Source organism: Balaenoptera borealis (genome assembly GCF_965194805.1).
Source record: "Balaenoptera borealis genome assembly, chromosome: 1".
Lineage (NCBI taxonomy): Eukaryota > Metazoa > Chordata > Mammalia > Artiodactyla > Balaenopteridae > Balaenoptera > Balaenoptera borealis.
In genome coordinates, this window is record NC_138860.1 from 149,776,391 (window position 1) to 149,800,577 (window position 24,187).

General features: G+C 59.0%; 2 protein-coding genes across 4 annotated transcripts in view; one reads left to right on the forward strand and one right to left on the reverse strand.

Moving 5' to 3' along the window:
* SLC1A7 (solute carrier family 1 member 7) overlaps positions 1–5,316 on the forward strand; it is a 48,119-nt gene extending 42,803 nt beyond the window's left edge. Inside the window, exons 8-11 of the mRNA XM_082371307.1 lie at positions 348–542; positions 1,320–1,454; positions 1,884–1,986; positions 2,612–5,316. Coding sequence (XP_082227433.1) covers positions 348–542; positions 1,320–1,454; positions 1,884–1,986; positions 2,612–2,830 — 652 coding nt within the window. The 3' untranslated portion in view covers positions 2,831–5,316. The remainder of the gene's footprint in view (positions 1–347; positions 543–1,319; positions 1,455–1,883; positions 1,987–2,611) is intronic.
* PODN (podocan) overlaps positions 1–24,187 on the reverse strand; it is a 50,006-nt gene that overhangs the window by 21,857 nt on the left and 3,962 nt on the right. For 2 of the 3 annotated variants that reach the window (XM_082370965.1, XM_082370964.1), the window contains exons 2-10: positions 21,118–21,434; positions 19,627–19,720; positions 18,228–18,292; positions 16,478–16,587; positions 15,172–15,328; positions 14,751–14,866; positions 13,535–14,192; positions 10,288–10,436; positions 8,945–9,154 (exon numbers count right to left, since the gene is read on the reverse strand). In XM_082370965.1, the coding sequence (XP_082227091.1) occupies positions 8,971–9,154; positions 10,288–10,436; positions 13,535–14,192; positions 14,751–14,866; positions 15,172–15,328; positions 16,478–16,587; positions 18,228–18,292; positions 19,627–19,720; positions 21,118–21,429 (1,845 nt within the window). In that variant the 5' untranslated portion in view covers positions 21,430–21,434 and the 3' untranslated portion in view covers positions 8,945–8,970. Of the gene's footprint in view, positions 1–5,399; positions 6,350–8,944; positions 9,155–10,287; positions 10,437–13,534; positions 14,193–14,750; positions 14,867–15,171; positions 15,329–16,477; positions 16,588–18,227; positions 18,293–19,626; positions 19,721–21,117; positions 21,435–24,187 lie in introns of those variants that run through there. The other variant, XM_082370963.1, reaches the window with a different exon arrangement.

Below are 24,187 nucleotides of genomic sequence, written 5' to 3' on the forward strand. Positions count from 1 at the left end.
TCTGGGCTTCAGTTTTTTCACCTGTAAAAGGGACTTAAACCCCCTCCCTCGCAGGAAGCCATGAGGATGTATAAAGCACAGTGCCCGGCGCATAGTAGGAGCTCGGCTGGTGGTAACTCCCTTCCTGACCTGTGTGTATGAGGGTCTCTGAGGCCCTGGGCCTGGGCAAGTCTGGCCATGGGACCATTTTCAAAGCCCCTTCAGCCTGTTCTCCCCCCACCCCAGATGGGCCAACTGCCTGGCGTTGGGGGGTGGGGAGAGCTTCCATCACTGGCCAGCGGGCAACCCGGGGGCCCTGACCGTCCTGGAGGTGGGTGATGAGCAGACACTGGCCCCTCTGCCCACAGCTCAGCCACACTGCCAATCACCTTCAAGTGCCTGCTGGAGAACAACCACATCGACCGGCGCATTGCCCGCTTCGTGCTGCCCGTGGGCGCCACCATCAACATGGATGGCACCGCACTCTACGAGGCTGTGGCCGCCATCTTCATTGCCCAGGTCAACAACTATGAGCTGGACTTCGGCCAGATCATCACCATCAGGTGCACTCCTGACACCCTGCACCCAGTGTGGATTGGGGCGGGGGGTACTCTGGAACGGCCTTCAGGAGTCTTGAGCTCCCAGATCTCATGGAGTCTCTGAGGCCCAGAGAGGGCAAGGGGCTTATTCCAGGCCACACAGCAAGCCAGTGCTGGGGCTGAAACGTGACCTGGCCTCGTGACTCAGGGCACCAGGCTCCTTCCCCAGCACTGCCCTGCAGAGGGGGAGATCTGAGCAGGCTGGAAAGCTTGGAGCCAGAAGAGGGCCTGCAGTCTGGACATGCAGAGCAGGGAGGGTGTTGCAGGCAGGCACAGGGTAAGCAGAGGCCAGGGGCAGGATTGAGGGACGGTGGAAGAGCTGCTGGTGTGGCTAGAGCTGAGGGACGGGTGCTAGGGTGAGGGGCAGAGGCCAAGGGGAAGGCCTCACATGCCACCCCGAGGGTACAAGTCTGACCCCCTGGGGACCCAGTCCTAGAAGGAGGCTGGGCAGAGCTGTGCCAGTGGACAATCAGAATCTGTGGGCAGCTTCCTGGAAACCTACAGAGACAGTGGCTCCAGACACAGGGTTTTCCACAAACTTCTCAGGAGGTTCTGCTGAGGCCAGGGATGGGGGCCTCTGGGACCACAGGACCTTAAGCAGAGACATGCCTCCCACCCGGGGAACTCCCTGATGTGGCATTCGTAACAATTCCTGCTCCACAATGCTGTCCCCAGAGGCCCTGGGATTTTGGCCTCCTCCTTGGGTCCAGGGCCCAGCAATGCTCCCCGCCCCTCCTGCAGCATCACAGCCACCGCAGCCAGCATCGGGGCAGCCGGCATCCCCCAGGCCGGGCTCGTCACCATGGTCATCGTGCTCACCTCCGTGGGACTTCCCACTGATGACATCACCCTCATCATCGCTGTCGACTGGGCTCTGTGAGTGGGGTTCGCCCCACCCACCCCTATCCCTTGGGTGGTAGGCACTCGGGGTGGGCTGGGGAACTGCTGTGGTTTGGCACAGTGGGTACTCGCTGACACCGGCCCAGCTGCATTATTTGCGGGGCCCAGTTTTCAAAAATGAAAATGTGGGATCCCTTGTTCAAAAATTATAAAGAATTTCAAGAGGGTGGGAGCAGAGCATTAGCCCAAGTCCGGGCCCTTCTACACACAGGCCCTGAGCCACTGCACAGTCACATGCCTACAAAGCCGGCCCTGCATCACCCACTTGAGCATCACCAGGGGGTGGTGGGCTGGGAGGACCAGGAAGGCGCCCATCCTGTGGGTGCTGCTGGGGTGAGCACTGTCCTCTTCCAGCCCCCCTTACAGCAGAGGGCCTGCCGCTCACTGCCCACCTTGGCCCACCAGGGACCGTTTCCGCACCATGATTAACGTGCTGGGTGATGCGCTGGCCGCCGGGATCATGGCTCACGTCTGCCGGAAGGACTTCGCTCAGGACACGGGCACCGAGGTGAGAACGGTGCCTCCCTCCCAGCCGCGCTGCCCAAAGACCCGGGGGTGGAGCCGGGTGGGGGGGGGCAAGGCAGCACATCGGCCACCCACCAGCTGGGCAGCCCTCGCCTGATCCCTCCAAGCCTTGTTCTCATCGTGGGCACCCGGGTGACAGATTCCTCTAACAGCAAATTGCTGAGCACCCACTGTGGCCAGTGCTGATCTAGACACAGGAGCAGCAGTGGTGAACACAGTGCCCTCAGGGAGCAGTACCCTAGTGTCCTGCCGACAACAATGCCAGCGTTCACACGTCTGCGGGGCTTCACGGTCCTCAGGGCTCCTTCCGTAACCACGTGTAGCAGGCTGCCCCACTCCATGGGGAGGACACTGAGGCCAGGCAGGGGAGCCGCCCATTCCCGCACTGGACCCCGTGGGCCAGGTGCCCTCCTCTACTAAGACAGTCCCAGGAGAAGGCAGGACAGCCTGGAACTGGAGCCCAGAGAGCCCTTGTGACCTATCAAGATCCCCCAGCACGTCTGTAGGAAAACCAATCAGGTTGTTCCCAGCCCTTTGCTCCTTCAGTACTCCCTACTGCCTAACCTCAGTCTCGCCTGCTGCTGCCAAAACCTGTTTCCCCTCACCAGAAACTGCCGCCCTGCGAGACCAAGCCCGTGAGCCTCCAGGAGATCGTGGCGACCCAGCAGAATGGCTGTGTGAAGAGCGTGGCTGAGGCCTCAGAGCTGACCCTGGGCCCCACCTGTCCCCACCACGTCCCCATCCAGGTGGAGCAGGATGAGGAGCCAGCTGCTGCCAGTCTGGGCCACTGCACCATTGAGATCAGTGAGCTTGAGACCAACGTCTGAGCCTGCGGAGCTGTAGGGGCCAGGGCAGGCCTCCAAGACTAGGGGCCAAGGGCAGGATCTCAACTCACGGCTTTCCTGAGCACAAGGACCAGGCTCACACTATCTTCCCCCCCCCCTCCCCCGTCACTTGAGAGACCGGAATGAGAGCCACTTGACGGAACGTGGAGTCTCAGAAAGGGGAAAGACTGCACATGGGAGCCCCAGCTGGAGAGTTACAGGCAGGCGTAGCCCAAGCCCTGACTGTAACATTTGCATCGTGTTGGCCTGTGAGGGCGGCAGGCAGGGGTACGGTCCCCACTTTCTGGAGCACAGAGTTGAGGCTCTGAGAGCTGAAAACACTTGCGCCAGGTCTCAGAGCAAATAATGTCAGGGCCAGGACTCTAGTTCAAGGCTTTCAAGCCTCGGCCCCTCCCTCCCGGAGGATAGGGATGCCTGCAAGGCCAGATGCCGAGAGAGAGAGGCTCTGCCCCTCCCCAGGAGCCCCAGAGCCACCACTGCTTTCAATTTATGAAGACACAGCAATGTCCTGGTTCTGCCCCAGCTGTGTCCCAGCCCAGGCCAGCCCCCACCCTGCCCCGTAACACGTGGCCTCAAACAAACTGCTCTCCCCAAGGATGGGCCCAGCCTAAGGCCAAGACCGCTGCCTTCCATGTGCCACAGCCCGTCCCGTCTCCTGTCCTACCAGTTATCTCTCACAAAGCTCACCCAATGTGGAGACGAGGATGTCTTCATCAGAGCCACAGGGCCCTTAGAAACACCAGGGCTAGACTCCCACTGAACAGGTGGGCTGGCCGGGACTGGGGAGGCAGGCTCACCTGGGATGCTTTAGTCAAGCTACCCATGTGGCCCTGGGGTCAGCGCTCCCCCAAAGCCCGTGTGATGAAGTGGAGTTAGATTTTCTATTCCCTTCTGTGTTTGCAAATTCAGTGATGACTAAATAAAGGTATTTTGTTTTTCAATCTTGTGGGCCTAGCGACCATACTCTGGCCAGCATTTCTTTATTGGGCTAATACAGGCAGTCAAAGAGCAGACTGGCCTGTCTGGGCAGCCAGAGTACAGACAGGGCTGTCCAGGAAGCCAGAATGTCGACAGCCTTGTCCGTGTAGCTGGAGTGTAGACAGCTCTGCCTGGGCTGTCAGCGTGTGGACAGGCCTGCCTGGGCAGCCAGCATGCAAATGAGCCCATCCTGGTGGCTGGAGTGGGGACAGGCCTGCCTGGGCCGTCACATGCAGGAGGTAGAGTGCAAACCAGGCTGCCCAGGGGCCTGTCTGGACGGCCACAGTGTGGACAGACCACTCTGCCCGCAGCCTGGGCTCTGCTCTGCAGGCAGGGCCCTGAGGTCAGTCCTCACAAAAGAAACACATTTCCTCAGCCAGCCTGGCTCCTTTCAGTGAATGCTTTGCTTTAAGGAGGGGATGTGCCCAAGAAGTTTCCAGACTCTCCCTCCGTCGTTCTCCTCAGCCCCATGGTGCCTCCAGGAGGCTCGCAGGGGACACAGAAGAGCCCTGGCCACACAGCCTGCTCTGGATGTACTCTGGGGAGAAGATGCAGCCCCAGGTCTTGCACTGTGGAGCCCTGGAGACACTGAAGCTGGGCGAGGGGAGGAGCCTTCCAGGGTCACTCTGAGAATCAGGAGGGTACCTGCCTCCCAGCCCCCACTCCTAAACTACTTCCCTCCTCCTCCCAGGGCCATAGTCTGAGGAGCCCAGGAAGGGCCCCCGGCTCCCCCTCCCACTGCAGGGCTGAGGGCTGTAGTATCCACCATGGGAGCATCTTTCCTTCCTTAAGGCCCAATCACCTAGGAGAGGTCAGATGTCAAGCTATCCTAACTCCCCACATGGTGTGGCCTGGCTTATTGGCCCCTTCCCTGTGTCACATCTCTAAGGGCCTTGGAGCAATGGTATCTGCTCCACACAAGGCAGGAACCTGCTCTTTCCTGGGCTTGACAGGAGCATGCTTACACACCTGCAGTAGTGAGGGGCCACTACTTGCTGGGCATCTCATCCACTGTGGGGCAGCTCTGCCCGTCAGAGGTTCTTCTTTGCCCTAAGCCGGGTACTGCCTTCTGGTCCAGCTCTGGCCCTGCTGGTGGTGGTGGTGCACTGGGCATGTCTGCAACCTCTTCCCTGGGCAGGTCTGCAGAGACCAGAGCCCCAGCTCCCAGGCCTGCCTGCAGCCCCTTTCCCACTCCAGCATCCTCTATGGGACAGACCCCATCAGGAATGCCCACTCAGTGTACAGGAGCCCTGAGCAGCCTGAAGCCGGCAGGTCCTTTGCTTGGATGCTCAGACCGTGGGAGTGCAGAGTGAGCTCACGGCCTAGTGTGGTGGTCCCAACCTGCTGACCTCCACCCAGCTGAGGGGCTGCACCTGCCTCCAGGCCGCCTTACCTGCAACTAAACCCTGCATCCCTGGACCTCTGCCTGTGTGATTACTTTGTGGGCCCCAAGACCTGAACTCTGCACTGACTCCTGCTGGTCCAGAAGGTGCTGAGGTGCTTGGATCCTGCCCACCCGGCCAGGCATGAGCCCAGCACCTGGCAGGAAGCACACATAGACACGGCCACAGGCTGCCAGACTGGGGTAATGCTTTTATATTAGTTTTTCTGTAACAAGAAAAATCTGCTTTGAAGTTTTTATCATTTTTTTTTTCCTTAAAAAAGAATAAAAAAAACCAAAGGCACCCAGAACTCCCCTCAGGCCCAAAGAATAAAAAAGTTCTCTCATCGGTGCAGCTGGGCCCTTCGCTCTTGTTCTGCCCAGCCCCATGGCCTCCGCCTAGTTCCAGCCCAAGGGCCCTAGCGGCCCCAGACCTTCCCTCTGGCCTCAGGGGGGCTGGCCCATCAAAGATGTGCCTGCAGCCGGCCAGGGCCTGGCGGGGAGTGCCGGCCCCAGTGGTGGGGAGCAGGGTGGGCGGGCCAGGGCAGCAGTCCTGAAGGTTCCTGTCCCCAAATGCAGGGAAAGGAACAAAAGCCAGCTTTTGTGAATTCCAGAGGGTGCAGGCACCTGGCCGCAGAGAGGATGGAGGTAACTCTGTATCTTCCGCAAGGGACAGACGGACGGGCAGACAGTCAGACAGCAAGCTGCTCTGGCCATTTCTGGCTGGGGCAAGAGCTCTTGGCGGCATAGGCCAAGGAGGGCTGTTTGCATGTGACTCGTGTATGTGTGTGTATGTACATGTGTGTCCACGGGGCAGGGAACAGGCACCCATGAGTGCCAGGGCAGGTCAGACCCTTCATCGAGTCTGCAGGACTCAGGGGGTGATGGCGGTGTCGGGTGTGGGGCGAGAGTGGGGCATTTGAAGGATGATGTGCAGCCGTGTGGTGTGTGTGGGTGTGGTGTCTGCATGTGTCTGGCTGCGGATGAGCTGCGGGAATGGGTGGGTGTGGGAGACTGGGTCCAGCCTGTGTGCGGAGCGGGGGCCCGGCAGGTGCTGTGCTGGGTGTGTCTGTGAGAGAGGCAGAGTGGGGACGCACAAGGCTCAGGCACGTGCTGCAGAAAGGCTCCAGCGGTCCGTCATCCTGCAGAACATGCGGGAGAGTCAGGGGAGGCCAGGGCAGACCCGCCAACCACGACCAGCCTGGGACAGGTAGATTAGAGCTGGGGGCTCTGGGAGGGTCAGGCAACTGCAGGCCTGAGGGGGAGGTGCCCCGGGGGTCCAGAGCCAGCGGGTCACCCACTAGGAGGTGCTCCTGGGGCGCCTGGTGTGGACTGGAGGGACTTCGGATCTCTCTGGCCTTTCCCAGGGCCTCTCCTAGGGTCCCGCTCAGCACACCTGACCGCGGCCAATGTCCTCTAGAGGGGGCAGATCTTCTCCACCCCAGGACCCAGGGTACCCCTCGTGAGGGCCACAGCATCCTCACTGAATGGCCAGTCACCCCAGTCGCTGACCCCTGGCTCTGCCTGAGGACAACGCGTGGAGAGAAGGGGCTCCAGCTTCATGGCCCAGGGCCCCAGGAGTCAAGTAAGATGACTCCCGAGCACTGCCTCTGGGCCTGCCCTCCACGCTTGGATAGCCAGCCCAGCACACTGCTCTCTCTGTCATCAGCTGGACCCCTTTCCCCACCTCCCTCTGTCATCCACCCACGGTATCCTCAACCCCCCTCAGGCCTCTCTCTGACCCAGGCCCCACTTCAATTCAGCATCCGAACAGTGGCCCAGTGGCCTCCTCCCATGGCCACACCCTGGCCCCAGGACCCCCAGCTCGGCTCACTCTGATTCTCCCTCCTGACCACACCTCTCCTCCTGTCTACTCGCCACCACTGTGTCCACTCTCCTACATCCCCCCCAGGAGACCAGCCCTTCCTGTCTGCACCCTCTTCCCTTCCCAGCCTGACCCCCAGCCTCCGCGAGGCAGCCATTCTCTTGCCAGTACCCTCAGTTTCCTTGTTCCTTGCCCTCCTGTCCCACACACCTGGCCAAAACCCCAGGCATGGATGGATCCAACTGGTCATCGTCTCCACACCCACCCCCGTCTGCTGAGCACCTCCTGCTGCACAGAGAGGTGTGCATCAGGCAGGTGTGACTTCACGTCCAGCTACCAAGCCACTAATCTGCGTGTAACTGCAGCCACTCGGTCCTCCGTCCTGCTGTCACAGTGAAAGGAGCGCTGACCCTCCCGCCCAAGCCAGTCCTTCCTCCTGTTTCCACAGGGACGGCTACACCCAGCTCTCTTCTCTTATATTTTTAACTCCCCCCTCCACACTGCCCCTCCCCATCAGCCCTCAAGCCAGCTCTATCCCTTAAAAAAGGCATAACGTGAACAGAGCCCTGCCTGAACTTCACGCCCCCTTTCCCACCACCACCCTCTTTCATCTCTTTACAGTCAAACTTCTTAGAATTGTCTACACTCCCTGAACCCTTGCCTTTCCAGCCGCTTTCTCCACCCTCTTTGCCCCTGAAGCCGCTCCCCACAAGGTCCTGGTGACCTCCTTGTGGATAAATCCCGTGAGTCCGTGGCCATGCTCGGCTCCATCAGTCTGTCAGAAGCACGGCTGATTCCCTCTACTTCCAGAGAAGCCTGTGCATGGAGGCATAATGGGCATGCACATGTATGTGTGTGTGCACGCGTGCACACAGGGCACGTGTGCCTGGGGAGGCATGTGCGCATGTACTCGCATGCACACATGTGCATGCAATGGCGCACCTGTCCTGCATCTGTGAATGTGCGATGGAGTATATGTGTGTCTGTGTGTGCATATGTGTGGTGTGTGTTTGAGTGTGTGCTTTGTGCATATGTGTACATGTTTAGATGGGCGTGAGCGTGGGTACATGTGGGTTGGTGTGCTGTGTGCACATGCAGGTGTTTGTGTTGCATGCGTGTGTAATCTCCCTCTGTTCTGGGCTGTCTGCATTCCTCCTGTCTCGGTGCCCCAGTGCTCTGTCCCAGCTCCTTCCTCCGTTCCCCTCCGGCTGGCCATGCTCTCTCTCTCTCTCTCTCTCTCTCTCTCTCTCCCCCAAGGCAAGGTCCCCCAGCCTCCTGTGGCCTCAGTGACTGTTTCAAGGCTGACAATGCCTGGACCCCCATCTCCAGCCCAGACCTCGCTCCTGAGCCCCAGACCCACATATCCAGCCCACCCTGGACAGCTCCTCCAGCGCCCTCCAAACTCATCATTCCCCCCACCAAACCTGCTCCTCCTAGTACTGTCGTCCACCTGGAATTCCAAGCTAGAACTGGCATCTTGTCTTCTCCCTCACCCCATGTCCAGCAGGACTACTTGGGCTCCTCAAGTGTGCACCCCCAGACTCTGTTCAGGCCCATCTGCTTGTCTGCATCCTCAACGCCCGCCCCCAGCATCTCTGGCTTGGATACAGCAGTAGCCTCCTCCCGGGTCCCCACATTCATTCCCTGCTTCCACCATCCCAGCCCCTGTGCGGGTCCCATCAGGGACGCATCACCCTGCATGGAGGCCCCCGGCACCGGCCGGCCTCCCACAGGTGCACTGTCATACCCGACCTCTCACTCAGGGCCTGAGCATACCAAGTGCTCTAACAGATTTGCAAAATGAATGATGAAGCAGGGGACAGAGGGTGAAGAAAGGACAGAAAGACCTAGACCGGGGTCAGGGGCAGGAAACTGGTGAAGCAGGTTAGCGCACCCCGCACAGACCACCTACCTACGTCAGATCCGGTTACCCTGTCACTACCACCTTTCCTCTTCCTCCTCGTCCTCCTCGTCCTTGTCCTCCTCCTCTTCCTCTTCCAACCGGCCCCGGTCCTTGGAAACATCACCATACTCATGGTTGCCTTCTATGTCCAAGACCTGCAGGTGCTTCAGCCTCCGGAAGGCACTTTCCACCACAGAGCCCACGGCCAGCTTGTTAAACCTGTGCAGGCCACCCACGTGGGGTCAGCGCCAGGGCCTGACCGCGCCCCACACTGACCCAGCCCAGAAGCGGAGCAGAGGGGACGGGCCCTCCAGGAAGACGCGCAGCAAACACAAAACGAGGCGGCTCAGGAGCATGGGTGTCACAGGGAGCTCAAGCTGTTCAACGTGGCTGCTGCTGGGGGGTAGGGGTGACCCAGGGCAGCGGAGGGAAGGCCTCCCCCATCTGTGCTCTTGTTATGATTTGGGGGGGGCAGACACAGACACCTTCTCTCTGCCTGCCCTTTGGCATTAACCTCTAGGCCTGAGGCTCCTGCGCTGCCAGCCTGGAGTCGCCTTGGTGCCAGGTGTGGAGGGGCACACAGACAAGGCCAGGGCCAAGCTGGGCCAGGGACACACTTAGGTTTGGGAAGGGGGAGGCTGGGCTCTGATCTCAGGCCCCCTCAACTCTCTGCACCTCAGTCTCTGCAGGAGCCGAGAGGCACAGGTCACACTGCACCCCAACGTCTCCCAGCCTGGCCTTCTGGGTCACAAAGCCCCTGGGAGTGCACATACTGCCTTACTCTGATCTGTCTCCTTCTCTCTGACTTGGGGGGTGGGGATGGTGGGAAGAACCACCCTGGCTCTACTGTATGGAAGCTCCTTGGGTAGCTGGGTCCCCTGAATCATTCTAAACCTCCAGAACCCAGCGAGGACCTGAACATCTGCTGTCCTGGATCTGAGGTCCAGGCCCAGCCTGGCCAGCTGTGCACATGTGGGACACAGTGGTCACCTATGCTCTCTGGGCCTCAGCCTTCCCAGCTGTAAATTGGGAAGATGCTTTCTGTGGTCCCTTCCTGCCACAGGAACATCAATAACACCCACATGCTATGCTTTTTAAATCTTCCAAAGCCCTCTCACAAACCCATGAACCTCACCAGGCCTGGCCAGGAATGTCCCAACCCTTGAGTGCTAAGGAAACAGGAGCTCAGTGGGGTTCTGTGATGTACCCAGGGTCACACAGCTGGTCAGCAGGAAAGCTAGGCTTCAAATACTGACCTCTACCTGCAAGTGGTTCCCATATGCCCTGACTATCCTGCTGGAGCCGGGCCAGTCCCCAGAGGGGCACGTGCAGGGCCCCAGAGGACCTCCTACCTGAGAAAGATCCCTTTGAGGTTGGGTGTGGAGTCAAAGGCATTGGCGGGCACAGTACTAATCTTGTTGTTCTGCAGGTACAGGTACTCGAGCGACTCGGGGAGCCTCTCGGGGATATCCGTGAGCTGATTCCCGGCGATGTCGAGCAGCTGCAGGGGTGACCAGGGGAGCCAAAGCACTTAACAGCATGCCAAGCTCCCACCAACCCCAGAGCCTATCTAAATCTCATAACCCTGTGAGGTGGGGTCTATAATTATCCCCATTTCCAGATGGGGAAACAGAGGCTTAGAGAGGTTCAGAGATCTATCCCAGGCCATACAGCCTGTACGGGCTGGAAGCCGGTGCGCCTGACTCCGAACCCTTGTTCTAATTGATGTACATCCTACTCCGCTCCTTCTGCCTTCCCACAGGAATTCACGGCCAAGATGTCTAGGTGTCAAAGTCTTCCCTCCTTAACACACCTGTCACCACCATCAGACTAAAGACCCCAGAAGGGCAGGGGCTAGGAGTCCTCCAGTCTTTAAATCTCACATCAGTGGTATCAGATGAGGGTGGAGATGGGGCTGCTCATTCGTGGATCTCAGGGCCATGTGGACAGGGGCCAGGGGCAAGGGTTCAAAGCCCACAGTGACCCTGGCATGACAGCCAGGCCCCAGGCTGGCCAGTCTCAGAGTCACCACAGGCCTAGAGTCCAGGAAGCAGGTGGCCAGGAAAATGGGGTAGTTTTCCCAGGGAGAAGGACACACCTGCAGCAGGCAGGAGACCCAGACGTGCCCGGGCCCGACTCACTGCCTGACCCTCGGGCTGTCAGCACCCTTGCCCCGACACACACCTGTGCAGCCACAGGTGGGCTTCCATCATCTCTAAGCTCCCTCCTCACCCTGACAGGCTGGGGCTCAGGGCCAGGAAACTGGGGGCCATGAATCCAGATGCAAGATTCAAGGGGGGCACTCGCTTCAGTCACCTGAGGGAGCCTCCTTGTCACCTCCCCTACCCAGCAGGGCTCCCTGCTCCCCACTGGGTTCCTTCCACATGGTTCCAGCACTTCCTCATTCATTCCAAACATCCTCAGTGCCTGCCCATGGGCACTGGGGACATGGAATCCACTGAGACGCTGCCTCTGTGCTCAGGAAGCCAGGCTGGCAGGGGAGATGGACGCAACAATCTGACAATAGCAGCAGTGGAACTGGGCTGTGATAAGGGAGCCTGGGGCAGGGGCCCGATCCAGCCTCGGGTCGAGGGAATAGACGGCAGCCAGTGCAGGTGGGGGCTCTGAAGCAACAAGAGCAGCTGCTTGTAGAAAGATCCAACAGTGAGAGGAAGAACCCCTCCACCAGACACCGCATCCCCGACTGGACTCACCCAGGCAGGCATCTAACCTGCCCATCACCGGTGGCTTCCTGGAGGAGGTGACAGTTTAGCTGAGTCCTAGGTATATTATAAGCTCTAGGAGGGTAGTGACCCTGGATCTGTTTTATTTCCCTCTGGGTCCTCAGCTCCAGAGCTGTGTCTGCACATGGTGAGGCTCGGTACAGGCTTGTGGAATGAATGAATGAGTAGGTGCCACCAGGGTGGAGAAGGTGCTTCCAGCAGAGGGGACAGTATGAGCAAAGCCCAGTGCACCTGGGAAACTGAGACGCTAGGCTGGGAGCAGGGGCAGACTAGGCCTTGAAGGCTGTGGCAAGGGTGCTGGTCTGGGTTCTAAAGGCAGCGGGGAGACACAGAAGGGTCCTGGGTGGGAGTGTTAGGTGAGCATGTTTTTTTCAAGATACCCTCTGACTGCATGTGGAATCTAGGAGTGCAGAGCTCCTAGGAAGCTGGGGTCCAGGCAAGAAACGGGGAAGGTTTGACTTGGCGGTATGAGCAGTAGGGATGGAGAAAAGTGGAGAAATGGGGAGATGTGATGGTAGAGTTGGCAGGGTTTAGTGACAATGGGCACTGGAGGGCAGACAGCGTGCAAAGGGGGTGTCAGGGCAGCATCCACATTTCCTGTGGACACCTGGGTGGATGTTACCCCCTTCAGCGAGTTAGAAAATGCAGCAGAAGGAGCAGGTGTGGAAGAGAGGATAATGGGGTTTGGGCCCCTTAAGAATACCCAAGAGAGACCGGCACAGGTGGTTGGATCCTGGTGTCTGGCACTCGGTCGGGCTGTCTGGGTTGGGAGGGACCCCAGCTGCTCCTGCAGGGCCAGCTGCCAACCCTCAACTCCACCCTCAGGGCTCTGCCCCACCTCCCAGCCTCCCACTCTCAGGGCCTCTCCCCTGTACTCCCCTCAGACATCCCCACCCTGACAGCTCCCCACATAAGCATGTACTATGCACCTATCACAGTGAGGGCCCTGGTCCAGCAGGAAACACAACAGACTAAAATGCCCGCCCCTTGTTCTAGCAGGAAGAGCAGACAACAAACAAGCAAACCGATGATCTGTTGTCAGAAGGGATGAGGGTTATGAAGAAAAACAAAGCAGAGAAAGGTGGCAGGCGGTGAAGGAAGACCTCCCAAGGAGCTTATATTTGAGCAGAGCCCTGAGGAAAAAGGAAGAGCAAGGCCTGGGGACATCTGGGAGAGAGGGGCCTGGTAAGGCAGCAGAGCCTCCCAGGTTTCTCTAATGAAGTTCCCTTTCCGCCCCTCACTGGGTCAGCAGGTTTCACTTGTAACCAAGGAGGCTCAGTTCACATGGCCAGATAGCCCTCCTGTCTCAGACTCTGGCCACGGGTGCCACGCCCACTGACCAGTCCCAGAAGCCTCAAGTACACCCCCCTAGACTCTGCAGACTGGTGAGGTCAGCACCCTTCACGGGCCTGCCGTCCTCCCCTGCCCCAAGCCCAGCCTTCTCCAGGCACCTATCCTTTGCCCACAGGTGGGTGAGCTCCACTCTCCCATGCCACCTGAACTGTCCCTGCCCCCCAGTCCTCCTGAACAATGCCCAGTGCCCCCCGCACCTGCAGCCATGACCTCCCCTTATCCCCACAGGGCTCCTCAAGCTTGTCTCTGCAGGTGGTGAGTTCTGCCTAGCCATGCCAGCTGAGCTCTGACCTGCGCGCCTGTACCGCGAGCCCGCCATACCCTGGGTATGGCCCAGACCCCCTACCCTAAGGCCCAGCCTGCCCAGCGGGTACCTCCCTCACGGCCCAGCCCTCCTGCCCACCCCTCACCTGGGCCCAGCAGATGGGTGGGCTAAGGGCAGCCAGACCAGTAGCCCCCCACACCGGCACGGCCCTGCCCCCGCCTCACCCCGCCCCCTCACCTGCAGACCAGCGAGGTCGGCCCAGGCACGGGGGGCCAGGGCCCGGCTGCGCAGCCTGTTGCCCGTGAGGTAGAGCTCCCGCAGCTGGGCCATGCCGGCCAGCGCCCCGCGCGCCAGGGCGGCCAGCTCATTGCGCTTGATCTTCAGCACGTGCACGTTGCGCGGCAGCCCGGGCGGTAGCGTGCGCAGCCGGTTGCCTGACAGGTCCAGGGAGCGCAGCAGGCGCAGCTTGCGGAAGGCATCGCGGTGCACCTTCGGGCTGGTGATGCGGTTGTAGCTGAGGTTGAGCTCCTCCAGGAAGTAGGTGGTGGCGAAGTCGTCGCGGCCGATGCCGGTGATCTGGTTGTGCAGGATCATGAGGGTGCGCACGCGGCGGGGCAGGCCGCTGGGCACGCGCTCCAGCGCGTTGTTGTACAGGTGCACCGTGTGCAGCCGTTTGAGGCCCTGGAAGGCCCGCGGGTGGATGCCCTGCGCGCGCAGCTGGTTGCTGTGCAGCAGCAGGTACTCGAGGCTGCGGATGGGGCTCAGCACGTCTGCGTCCACGCTCCGGATGGCGTTCTTCTCCAGGTGCAGCAGCACCAGGCTGCGCGGCAGCCCAGCCGGGACCCGCGACAGGTTGTTGCTGGACAGATCCAGGTACTCCAGGCTGGAGAGCTTCCTGGAGGGAGGCGGGGGATCAGGCCAGTGGGCAGGAGCCCACACGGCACTTGTTTCCAACATTATTCCCAAGGGAGGTGTGGCGGGGGACCTGCCTCTAACTCATCCCAGCTCTGCCTCTAGCTGACTGGGGGACCTCAATCCTCTCCGAGGCTCTCACTGGTTTGATTCAATGATATATTGGCATAGGAAGGATCTAGCATGGTTTCTGACACATATGAGTTTATTTGAAGACTAATTGTTTAACTAACGCCTTTCGTCCTTTTAGGCTACCCAGGCCCTAAAAACTGAAAATAGATTTGCTTTCAACAAGAATGTTTGAGTTTCTATTTTGTACGAAGAAAACAGCCTCTGCAAACATTTCCTTGCCTTACTAGAATTTTGGCAGGCCTTACATATCATTATTCTTGGGGACAGAAAATGTCAGTAAAGGCAAAAGTCTCAAAGTTCCCTCTCTGTGGAAACTGGCCAGGGGCAGGTGGGCAAGGGCCTGGCCATGTGAGCCCTGGGAAGGGCTTCCTGGGTGCCGAGCTCACAGAGGGCCCAGGTAGGGGCTCACCAGAAGGTCTCGTTGTCCAGGCCCTTATCAGTCAGGTAGTTGTTCTGCAGGTACAGCTCACGCAGGTTGCTCAGCTCACTGAAGGCCCCTGGTGGGATCTTCTCCAGCTTGTTGTTCTGAGAGGTGGGATGGTAGGGAGGGGTGCATGAGGGACGGCCAAGGGGCAAGGGCAGAGCCTTGGGACGAGGTGTGGAGAGGGGTCTGGCGGAGCCACGGGGAGGGGCCCAGGCCTAAAGTACTCCATGTGGGGCTGACAGCCAGGTGCCCGGGTTTCTGCTTGTTTCTCCTCAGCAGACGCTGTGCCCGCTGGCACGTGCTCAAGGCCCCCACAGCCTTACTGCTGTGCCCATGTGGGACTGGGCTCTTCCCCTGCTGTGGGTCCCTGCTCTGGCAGTGCTCCTCCCTGCCCTCTCCCTCCCACCTTGAGGTGCAGCTTGTAGAGGGCAGGTGGCAGGTGCTTGGGCACGTGGCGCAGGAAGTTGCTGGACAGGATGAGGATCTCCACGTTGCTGGAGCCATTGAACATGTTGTCCGGCAGCCCAGCATCCGCCAGCTTGTTGTTGTGCAGGTACACAGACCTAGGGGATGAGGCACAGGTGCTCAGCCACCCAGGCCTCCCAGCCCTGGCACCATCTCACCTGGGGAGGCTCCAGACCTTGCTCAGTTTGGGCCTGGGGCCCAGGGCACCCTCCTCCCGTCTCAAGAATCTCAGACCTCGCCAAATCCAGTCCCCCCTACATAGCCGAGGGGACCAAGGACCCACCCCACAAGTCAGTAGAAGAAACAGGATTTCCTGACCCCAAGTCCCTGCTCCTCCATATCCTTCAAGGTTCTCAGTTGTTCCCCTAGTGTTGCAGCCCTGGAGTCCCTGCCTGTCGGCTTTACACAGCTGGCTCTGAGTTCTGTGGACTTCCTGAGAACGGTCCTATCCTTATCACCTCTTTGTCCCTAGTGCCCAGCACAGGATCCTGGCTCAGAGGAGGTGACCCCTCATTCATTCAGCAAATATACAATGAGTGCCTCCAGATGACAAGACTGTTCTAGATCCTAAAGATATAGCAGTGGACAGAACCAACAAGCCCCTGCCCTCATGGAGCCACCATACTACAAGGAGAGAAGATAAGGAACAAGAGAAATCCATAGGCAATATAGTTCATTCTTGCTGTGTGGCCTCTCTTGGGCCTCAGCCTTTTCATCTGTGGGAAGGGGCCATGCACAGCAACTCTGGCTCCTCCAGTGAATGGAGAGAATCGAGGTGACAGATTCAGGGACAGAGTGGCACCGGAGGTTGTCAGCACCTTCCCTCCCCAGCACCACCCTGCGCTGCTCACACACCTGTGCTGGGGGCCCTCACTCCTCCCAAAGCAGCTCTCAGCGAGGGATGGCTCTGCCTGTTGAAAGATGCTCCCCTTCCCCCCGGGGGCTGGGGAAGGAGGGAAACACCTTCACTCGGCTCCCCGCAATTCCCCAGACACCACCCTCTGTCCTCGCCTCCTGTACTGATTCCTCCTCATCTTTTAGGGGTCAGTCTTCCAGATCCTGTGCCCCTGCAGCCCTGGGCGTCTGTCACCGCAGCCCTGAGCAGGGGGCATCATGCCTGCTCTGCACAGCATGCCCCTCCTCCAGGGCCTGTCTGGGCCCCTGGGCCCCACTCAGGGCTGGCAGCCTCTGCCTCAGCTCCTCCCCTTTCTCCAGCCTAAGCCCAGGGCCCCCCTCTGACCTCTGACCTCAAGTTTGGCTTCTGGCCAAAGGTGAGCCCGTAGATCTTGGTGAGATAGTTGGCGGCAAAGTCCACACTGATCAGGGCGTTTGGCAGGAACCGGGGTGCCAAGGTCAGCTGGAAAGGGAAGAGTTGGGTAGAAGGACCAGTGGCAGGTCAGAGGCTGCCGCTGAGTTACACTACCTGCTGCTCATCTGAGCCGCTTCAATTCGTCTCCTCCCTGCAACCAGAGCCATCTTTCTAAAATCCCCAATAACACAAAATCAGAAACTCTACAGCTCCCCATAGTCCTGAGCTTGGCATTCAAAGCTCTCCAGCCCGTCCCCTGCCCTGCCTGTTCTCCTGGTCTCTCCCCTCATTGCCCCCCGACACTGGCCCTCTGTGCAGCCACAGTGAGCACCCACACTTCCCCAGACCCGGCTCATAGTGTCTACCCTTCATTCATTCAATAGTAGTCCCTGAGTCTGCAATATTCCAGGCACAGTTCCAGGCACTGGACGTGTCCTAGGGAACAAGATACAGAGATACCTGCTTCCACCTCCACCACCAAAGCTTACATCCTAGTAAATAAACAGGAATAAAAGTATCTGAGAGTGATCACTGCTCTGCAGGGAATTCAAACAGACTGATGACAGAGAACGACTGGGTTGGGTGCTTGGAGAACAGGTAACACTTAAGGCATGACAGCACCCTAAATGCTGTCTGCGGGGAGAGCAACCACACAGCAGGGGCAGCGAGCAGAGGCCCTGTGTGTGGGGTCTGCCAGGCCTGGGGGTGAAGCGGAGTGTGAGGGGGCCAGTGGGGAGATAAGAGAGGCAGGCGGGCCCAGACCACACAGATCTGCGGGCCTTGGGGACACGTGTGGGTTTCTTCCTGGGCCGAGGGTGAAGCCACAGGAGGGTTTTAAGTGGGGAGGGGAGATGGAGAGGTAGAAGTGAGGCACGATTTTGTAAAGCCCCTCTGGCTGCTCTGAGGAGAAGGGGCAGCAAACGAGGAGGCAGGGGCTCCACGTCTGTGTCCCGCTGCGGGATGGCGGTCCTGGGCTGGTGGGTGGGGGAAGCTGAGGGCCTGCAGTGGGACCACACTTAAGTGAGCGAAGCACTCCTGGATTTGTGGCTCTGACCAGTGGTGTCGCAGGTAGTTGGAGATGCCCTTTCCAGAGGTGGGGAGACAACGGGATGACTGGGGTTTGGGGGCTGTGGCAGGAAGCACCAGTTCTACTTCTATTAAACATCTGGGGGAGATGCTGAGGAGGCAGGTGGACCTTTGAGTCTCAAGTGGGAGTAGGGGAAAGGCTGGAGACCGCCTCTGGACGTGGCCATGATGTAGATGGGTGTTACAGACCAGGGAGGAGAGACAGTCTCCTTGAGAGTTCAGAGAGAGGGGGCCAGGACAGAGCCCTGGGGCAGGCCAAATATCTTGAGGTTGAGTGCCTTTATGCCTTCACTCATGCTGTCCCTTCTACTGTGGTGCCCTCCCGCTTGAGGCCTCTGGCTGAAATCCTATTACGTTTCATGGCCCTTCAAATGCCATCTCCTCCAGGAAGCCCTCCAGCACCCCTTCCGCATGGGGATGAGCTCTCACCCCACTACGCCGACGTAGGTCTCAGCCTCTGCCATTATCTGACCGCTCTGAAGCCCTGGGTCTGGGCCATGTCTGAGCAGCAATAGGAACCCAGCAGCCAGCCCAGAAGAGGCCCTGGTGAAAGTTCCCTGAGCTTAGCCCCCCGACACCCTGCCCTGCTGCAGGCCCCTCACCTTGTTATTGGCCAGGTACAGGTAATTGAGGTTGGTCAGATGCTCAAATGCCTCCTCCGGGAGCCCTTCAAAGGACAGGCATCGGTCAGAGCCCTGGATGAAGGAGACGCTACAGGGGAGCACGTGAGCACTGACCGCCCCCGCACCCACCCCACTTGCCAGGACAGGGAGGCACTCCCTGGGGCAGGTGTGGCTCTGACCCCTTCCCAGCCCCTCCCAACAGGCCTGCCCAGCCCCTTTTCCTTCCCCTGGCTCTCAGGGGCCCAAGCTGAGAAGAGCAGATGGGAAGTGTCCACTGAGAAATGACTGATCCTTCACCTACTCAGGGCAGCCTGGGTGGGAATGGGTCCCCGTAAGGTCAGGCCACAGGGCAGAGGACCTGCCAGGAAGGAGTGCTCCCTGGGGGCAGCCCCAGAAGGGTCCTCTTCATACCCAGCCCCACAGCAGGGCAGGGCAGGGCGGTGGTCTCTGAGCTTCCACCCCACCTGGCCCTCCCCTGCCCCATCTGGCAGATGCAGTGTCAGAACTGGGCTGTCACTGGGAGCCCGGCCAGGCTGGCCCTTCTCCAGTCCTGAAGTCGGCCTCTGACACTCGGTTCTGGGCTCCCAGACCCTCAGATGCTGGGACTCACCCAACTATCTGACTAGAGGGAACAGTTACATAAACTGTGCAGCATCCCTCCGCAGAATACCCTGTGTAAAATAATAGCCACGGAGAGTTTTTAGCAACATGAGATTTGCGGCTGAGCTAATTGCTAAGTGAAACAGAGCAGTTCTAATAGTTATAATATCCATACTATCAGTCCAGCTATGAATTTAAAAACACAAAGAAAAGGGACTGGACTGAATTCTGGTGATGGCTGTACAACATATGAACTTACTAAAACTCATCAAATTGTACCTTTAATTCGGGTAAACCTTATGGTATATAAATTATGCTTTTTCTTAAAATGGAAAGAAATATACCAAAATGTCAATAGTGACTAAATTCCAAGTGGCAGAATTATGAGTGGGTTTTTTCTATTCCATTTTATTTTCTATATTTCCAAATTTTCTACTATAATCAGAAACTATTTTCATCATCAGAAAAATAACTTTTTAAAATTTGAGGACTCTATACTCTTTGATTCTAAAGGCCTTCTGTGAACTGAAGAGTCTGTGACTCTTCAGGTCCTGGAGTATCAGTTGCTCTGAAGCCTCTCCCTTGATCGGACTCCCAGGTCTCAGAAACACCCAGTGGCGGCTGTTAGGCAACCACAGGGAGCCCCTGCCATGGGGCCCCAGTGCCAGCCCAGCCTAGGCCTGCTCTTTCCCATATGCCAGGGTCTGCAGGGCGGGGCCCCATGGGCACCCAGTTCCCTGCCTGGGGTCCTGGTCTCCAGCTCTGGGTGATCCCTCACCTCGGGAAGTCAGGCGGTTGTTCTGGAGGTTCAGAGTCTCCAGCCGATTCAGCCGGGAGAGCTCCCTGGGGTAGATCTTCTCCAGCTGGTTGTTCTGGGGAGTAGGGGGATGGGGGCGGTGAGGAGGCAGCATGAGGGGGTGCCCAGGACTCCTGCCCCATTAGAGGCCTGCACTCACCCTCAGCCAGAGTCCCAGGAGCCAGTCCCTCTGTTGGGCACTTCCCTTGGGATTCTGCCCCTTGATGGACAAACCCTGGGGACTGGCTCTGAAGCAGGCCCAGATGTGGGCATTGCAGGCTCAGCAGTAACCACAACAGAGGTGTGGGTCCCCCTTCTAGGAGCACCGCACACATGCACACGGGCATCCACAGGCAGTTCAAACTTGGAATGTGGTCTACCCTCCACACCTGCTCCCTGCATGTTCCCACTTAGTGACAGGTGTCCCAGCCCATTCTCCCCTCCTCAAGCCAGAAACCGCTTTTAGTTCCCTTTCTATGCCCTGTAGACCCCACTTACCTTGGGATGCTTTAAAACCTGGGTCAGGTACCACCTCCTCCAGAAGCCTTCCTGGGTTGGACCAGGGGGCTGGATTAGGAGCTGCCCTGGCTTCACAGCACTAGTCCTTCTATCTCTATTTGTTATCTCTACCTGTTTAGGTCTCTGCCTCCCTCACAGACTGTGAGAGCCTCAAGGGCAGGGCATGTCTGAGACCTCCCTACATGCCCAGCACCCCACATAGGAGCAGAGGCATACAGCAGGTACACAGGAGCTATTTGATGAATGAAGCAACAATAAGTGCTGCCCTCAGCTCGTCCCTTTCCCTCACAGGCTACCCCGGTCTTGGGCTCCCACCACTGGCCAGCCCAGACCCCACAGGGCTACGTGACCGTGGGCCGGTCACTTTCCTTCACTGGGCCTGGTCTCCTCTGGAAATGGGTGCGACAGACCCTCCCTCTCCCACAGGGCTGCTGGGCCGCACAAGGGTGTCATGGGCGCACCAGCGCTCCCAGAGTCCCTGTCTGGAATGCCGTGTCCCACTTCCAGAGGTTCTAAATTCTAGCCTATGCCTCAGCTGGGGAGAGCATTCTGTCCCCTGAGCCCCCAGGGCGCCCCGGGGGGGTCTGCTTTGCTCTCACTTTCTTGGCCTGTAATGGAGTCTGAGGTGCCCTGTCTGTCCAGAGGGTCAGCTGCCGGGCAGGTCTGTGTCTGTTCTCAGGGCCTGACTCTGCTGACAGGGCCTCAGCCCAGACTCCTCCCGTGAGACAAAGCACGTCATGAGGTCACTGTGCTCTGTGCCTGGGACGCGGGCCGGGTGGGGTGGGGGGCACGCCCCGTGGTGGAGCCAGCCTCCTCGAGTCTCACCTGCCCTGCGTCTGGGGGATGGGGAGCCCCGGGCAAGAGCCGGGGCTGCGGCGGCGCGGGTGGTTCTGGGGCGGGAGTCACCGTGTGGGGGGCGGGCCCTGGTGACCGCTGGCGCGGCGCCGGCCTCACCTGCAGGGACAGGTGGTTGGTGTGCTCAGGCAGGTCCCCCGGGAACTCGCGCAGGTCGATGCCACCGCAGTCCACGACCCCCTCCTGGGAGCAGGCACAGTCTCGGGGGCAGTCGATGGTGGGCGGGCCGCGCCCCGGCTCCTCAGGGCTCAGGACCAGCACCGGCTCCTCCTCCACGAATTCATTCTCTTCAGGGCTCAGGCTGTGGGCTCCACTTCGGCCAGACACCGGGGCCCTCATGGTGAGCCCCGGTCCCAGCTGCAGCTGCAGCGGCAACAGTAGCAGGAGCAGCAGCGCCCTGCTCCGGGCCATGGTGCCTGCAGGAGGGGTCGAGTCAGACCCACCTGGGCGCCAGGGCTGACTTAACCTGTCAGGTAGAGCAGGCAGAGGGCCAGGGCCCACGAAAGTCATAATGGGGCCCTCCAGGCCACAAGGCAGAGCCCACTCTGGACCCTGTCCTCAGCATGCATCTGACCTGCTGGCTGCCGCTCTCCCCTCCCACCCACCCCCTCAGGGCTGCCCTCTGGAGAGGTCGGGGTGAAGTGAAGCCCTGTCCTTAGGCAGGTCTGCAAAGCCTCCCACAACCCTCACCGGGCCTGGCCTCAAGGAATCTGTACCCCCATTTCACAGAAAGGAAAGCTGAGGCCCAGGAAGAACTGTGACTTGCAGGGCTTGGCCTGGACTTTGCTGAGCTCTCGCTGCCCTGGCACAGGCAGTGCTGAGGCCCTGTCCCTCCTCCAGCAGCCACAGGCCATGGTGGGCCAGCACCAGCAGGGTGCGTCCCAGCTCCTCAGCTTGCCATTCTGGGATCTTCAGGACGTGGCTCTACCTCTCTTCCAATTCCCCCCCTCACCTGCCCCGCTTACACAGGTCTGTTTAGTATAGTAGCTCCTCCCTCCAGGCCTTTGCATGTGCGTTCCTTCTGCCTAGAACACCCTCCCCTTCCCCTGCGCAATCAGCAACTTCTCCAAGAACCAACTCCAGTGTTAGATCCCCTGAGATAACTCTGAGATGTCCCAGGGCTCTGCATCACTTTGTTGCCCCAGGGCTTTGCATGAGTTCGGTTGGGTTTTGAATATGTGATGTTGTCTTTCTCCCACACAGGGCTGTGAGCCACTCTCTGTCTCTGTGTGCCAGGCACAGAGTAGTCATTAGTGAATGGAGCTGCTGCTGCCCCCAGAGCCCCCCAAGTCCTGTTCCTGCTTACACCCTCAGCTTCCCTCACCAGGGCCAGCTTTGCTCACGTGACCACTGCCACCTGCAAGAGACCACTCCCCAGCATGTTCCCTTGGGACAGCAGGGAGAGGGGGGTATAGGGATGGCCTCAGGCCATTGAGGAATTTGCTGGGGTTTCATCCTCCAGGCAGGCATGGGTGTGGCTTGGCTCTGGGCTGGTCCCTGGAGCTCTCCTTACAGGGACTCACTTAGAAAACATGTCTGGGGTGTGGTAAGTTGTAACAGGTGGTAGCTCAGGTACACTGACTCTGGAGTCATACACACCCCAGTTCAAGTCCCCCTCTATCACTTAGTGGCTCTGACCTTGCTGAGCCTCAGTTTCCTCATCTTACAATGCAGATAATATATCTAACCTCAGAGCTCCAGGGAGGAGTCAGCAAGATAGCAGATGCAAAGCATCTAGCAAAGCATCTAGCACCCATTAGGTGATGAGGCGCTGCTATCACTGCTGCAGTGATTATGAACGCAGGTACAAGACAAGCGTCCAGGCCTGGGGGCACCTGCCGCCGTCTGAGCCTCTCTCCCCACCATTAGAGCAGGGATCACAACCCAGAGTGGTTAGAAGGGTCTGACGAGATGCTGGGCCTGGGAGGGTTGGGCACACTGGGAGCTTGATGATGACACTGACGTCTGGTTAAGAAAGCAGGCTCTGGAGCCAGAGAGCCGGGGCTTCGAGCTCGGCTCTGGCTCTTATCAGCCGTGTGACTTTGGGCAAGTTTTGCCACCCTCTAAACCTCACCTTCCTCACCCACCCATTGGGTGGCCACAGAGCTGTCCTACTGGGGATACTGTGAGAGTCAGTGGGATGCACGTACTGCACACAGTAAGTGCTCAATAAATGTTAGCTCTCTGCTAATTAGCTCTACCACTAATATCTGATCCATGGGCACTGTTCACATCCCAACCACACCGCTCTCCGCTTCAGAAGCCCCTGCTTCTTCCCTTTCCCATGTAGCTCCTGATTGTGCTTTTCCAGTCCAGTCCCAGGCCCACCTCCTCCCAGATGTGGCCCTCCTCCTCCTAGCCTCCTGTGAATTCCTGCTGCCCTGTGACTGCTGTGGTATTTCAGATACTGCTTTGCCTTACTCGTTGGCTCAGCCAGCTCTCGAAGTTGAGGCCCCATCTGCCCCAGCCCTGTGCTGGGCATGGAAGATACAGGTAAAGTACACAAGGCCCCTGCCCTTTGTTGTCAGGAGGCAGCAGACCTCAGTACAATAACCACGGCCCACCAGACTGGATGAGCCCTGTAAAAGGGGCCCCAAGGTGCACGAGGCCCCAGAAAGAAAGCTGTGAGGAGAGAGAAGAGGGCTGGCAGCCTGGATTGCTTGACCCTATAGGTAGGTCCAGAAGGCCTAAGCAGACTTGGGCCCCAGCCACTGGCCCAGCAGAGCACCAGGGAGCCCAGCACACACAGCTCCCAGGCTCCATCGGCAGCAGTGAGCGATGCATGCTGCAGCCCGGCCCTGCCTGCCCTACTACACCCCTGCTGCTCCATGCCCTGACCAAATGGGCAATAAATCCTTGGCCAGTCTACAGACCATCATTCCCAGGGCACGTTATAACCCCCCAGCTAGGTCAACAGCCTTCAGTCCCTGGCGCCACCAGCATTACACCAGAGTCTCCCCACCCTGCCTGCCTGCCTGCCTGCCTGACCCCACTGCAGATCCAGACTCTGGGAGGCGGAGTATGGGCACAGGCCCAGGCCCCAGATTCAATCAGGGCAGGAGGCCAAGGAGAAGGATCCTCCCCACATACTCTGTACACTCACCTTCAGTTTCATATCTGTAAAGATCTCTAAACTGTATCTGTAAAAATATTTATATTAACATCATGA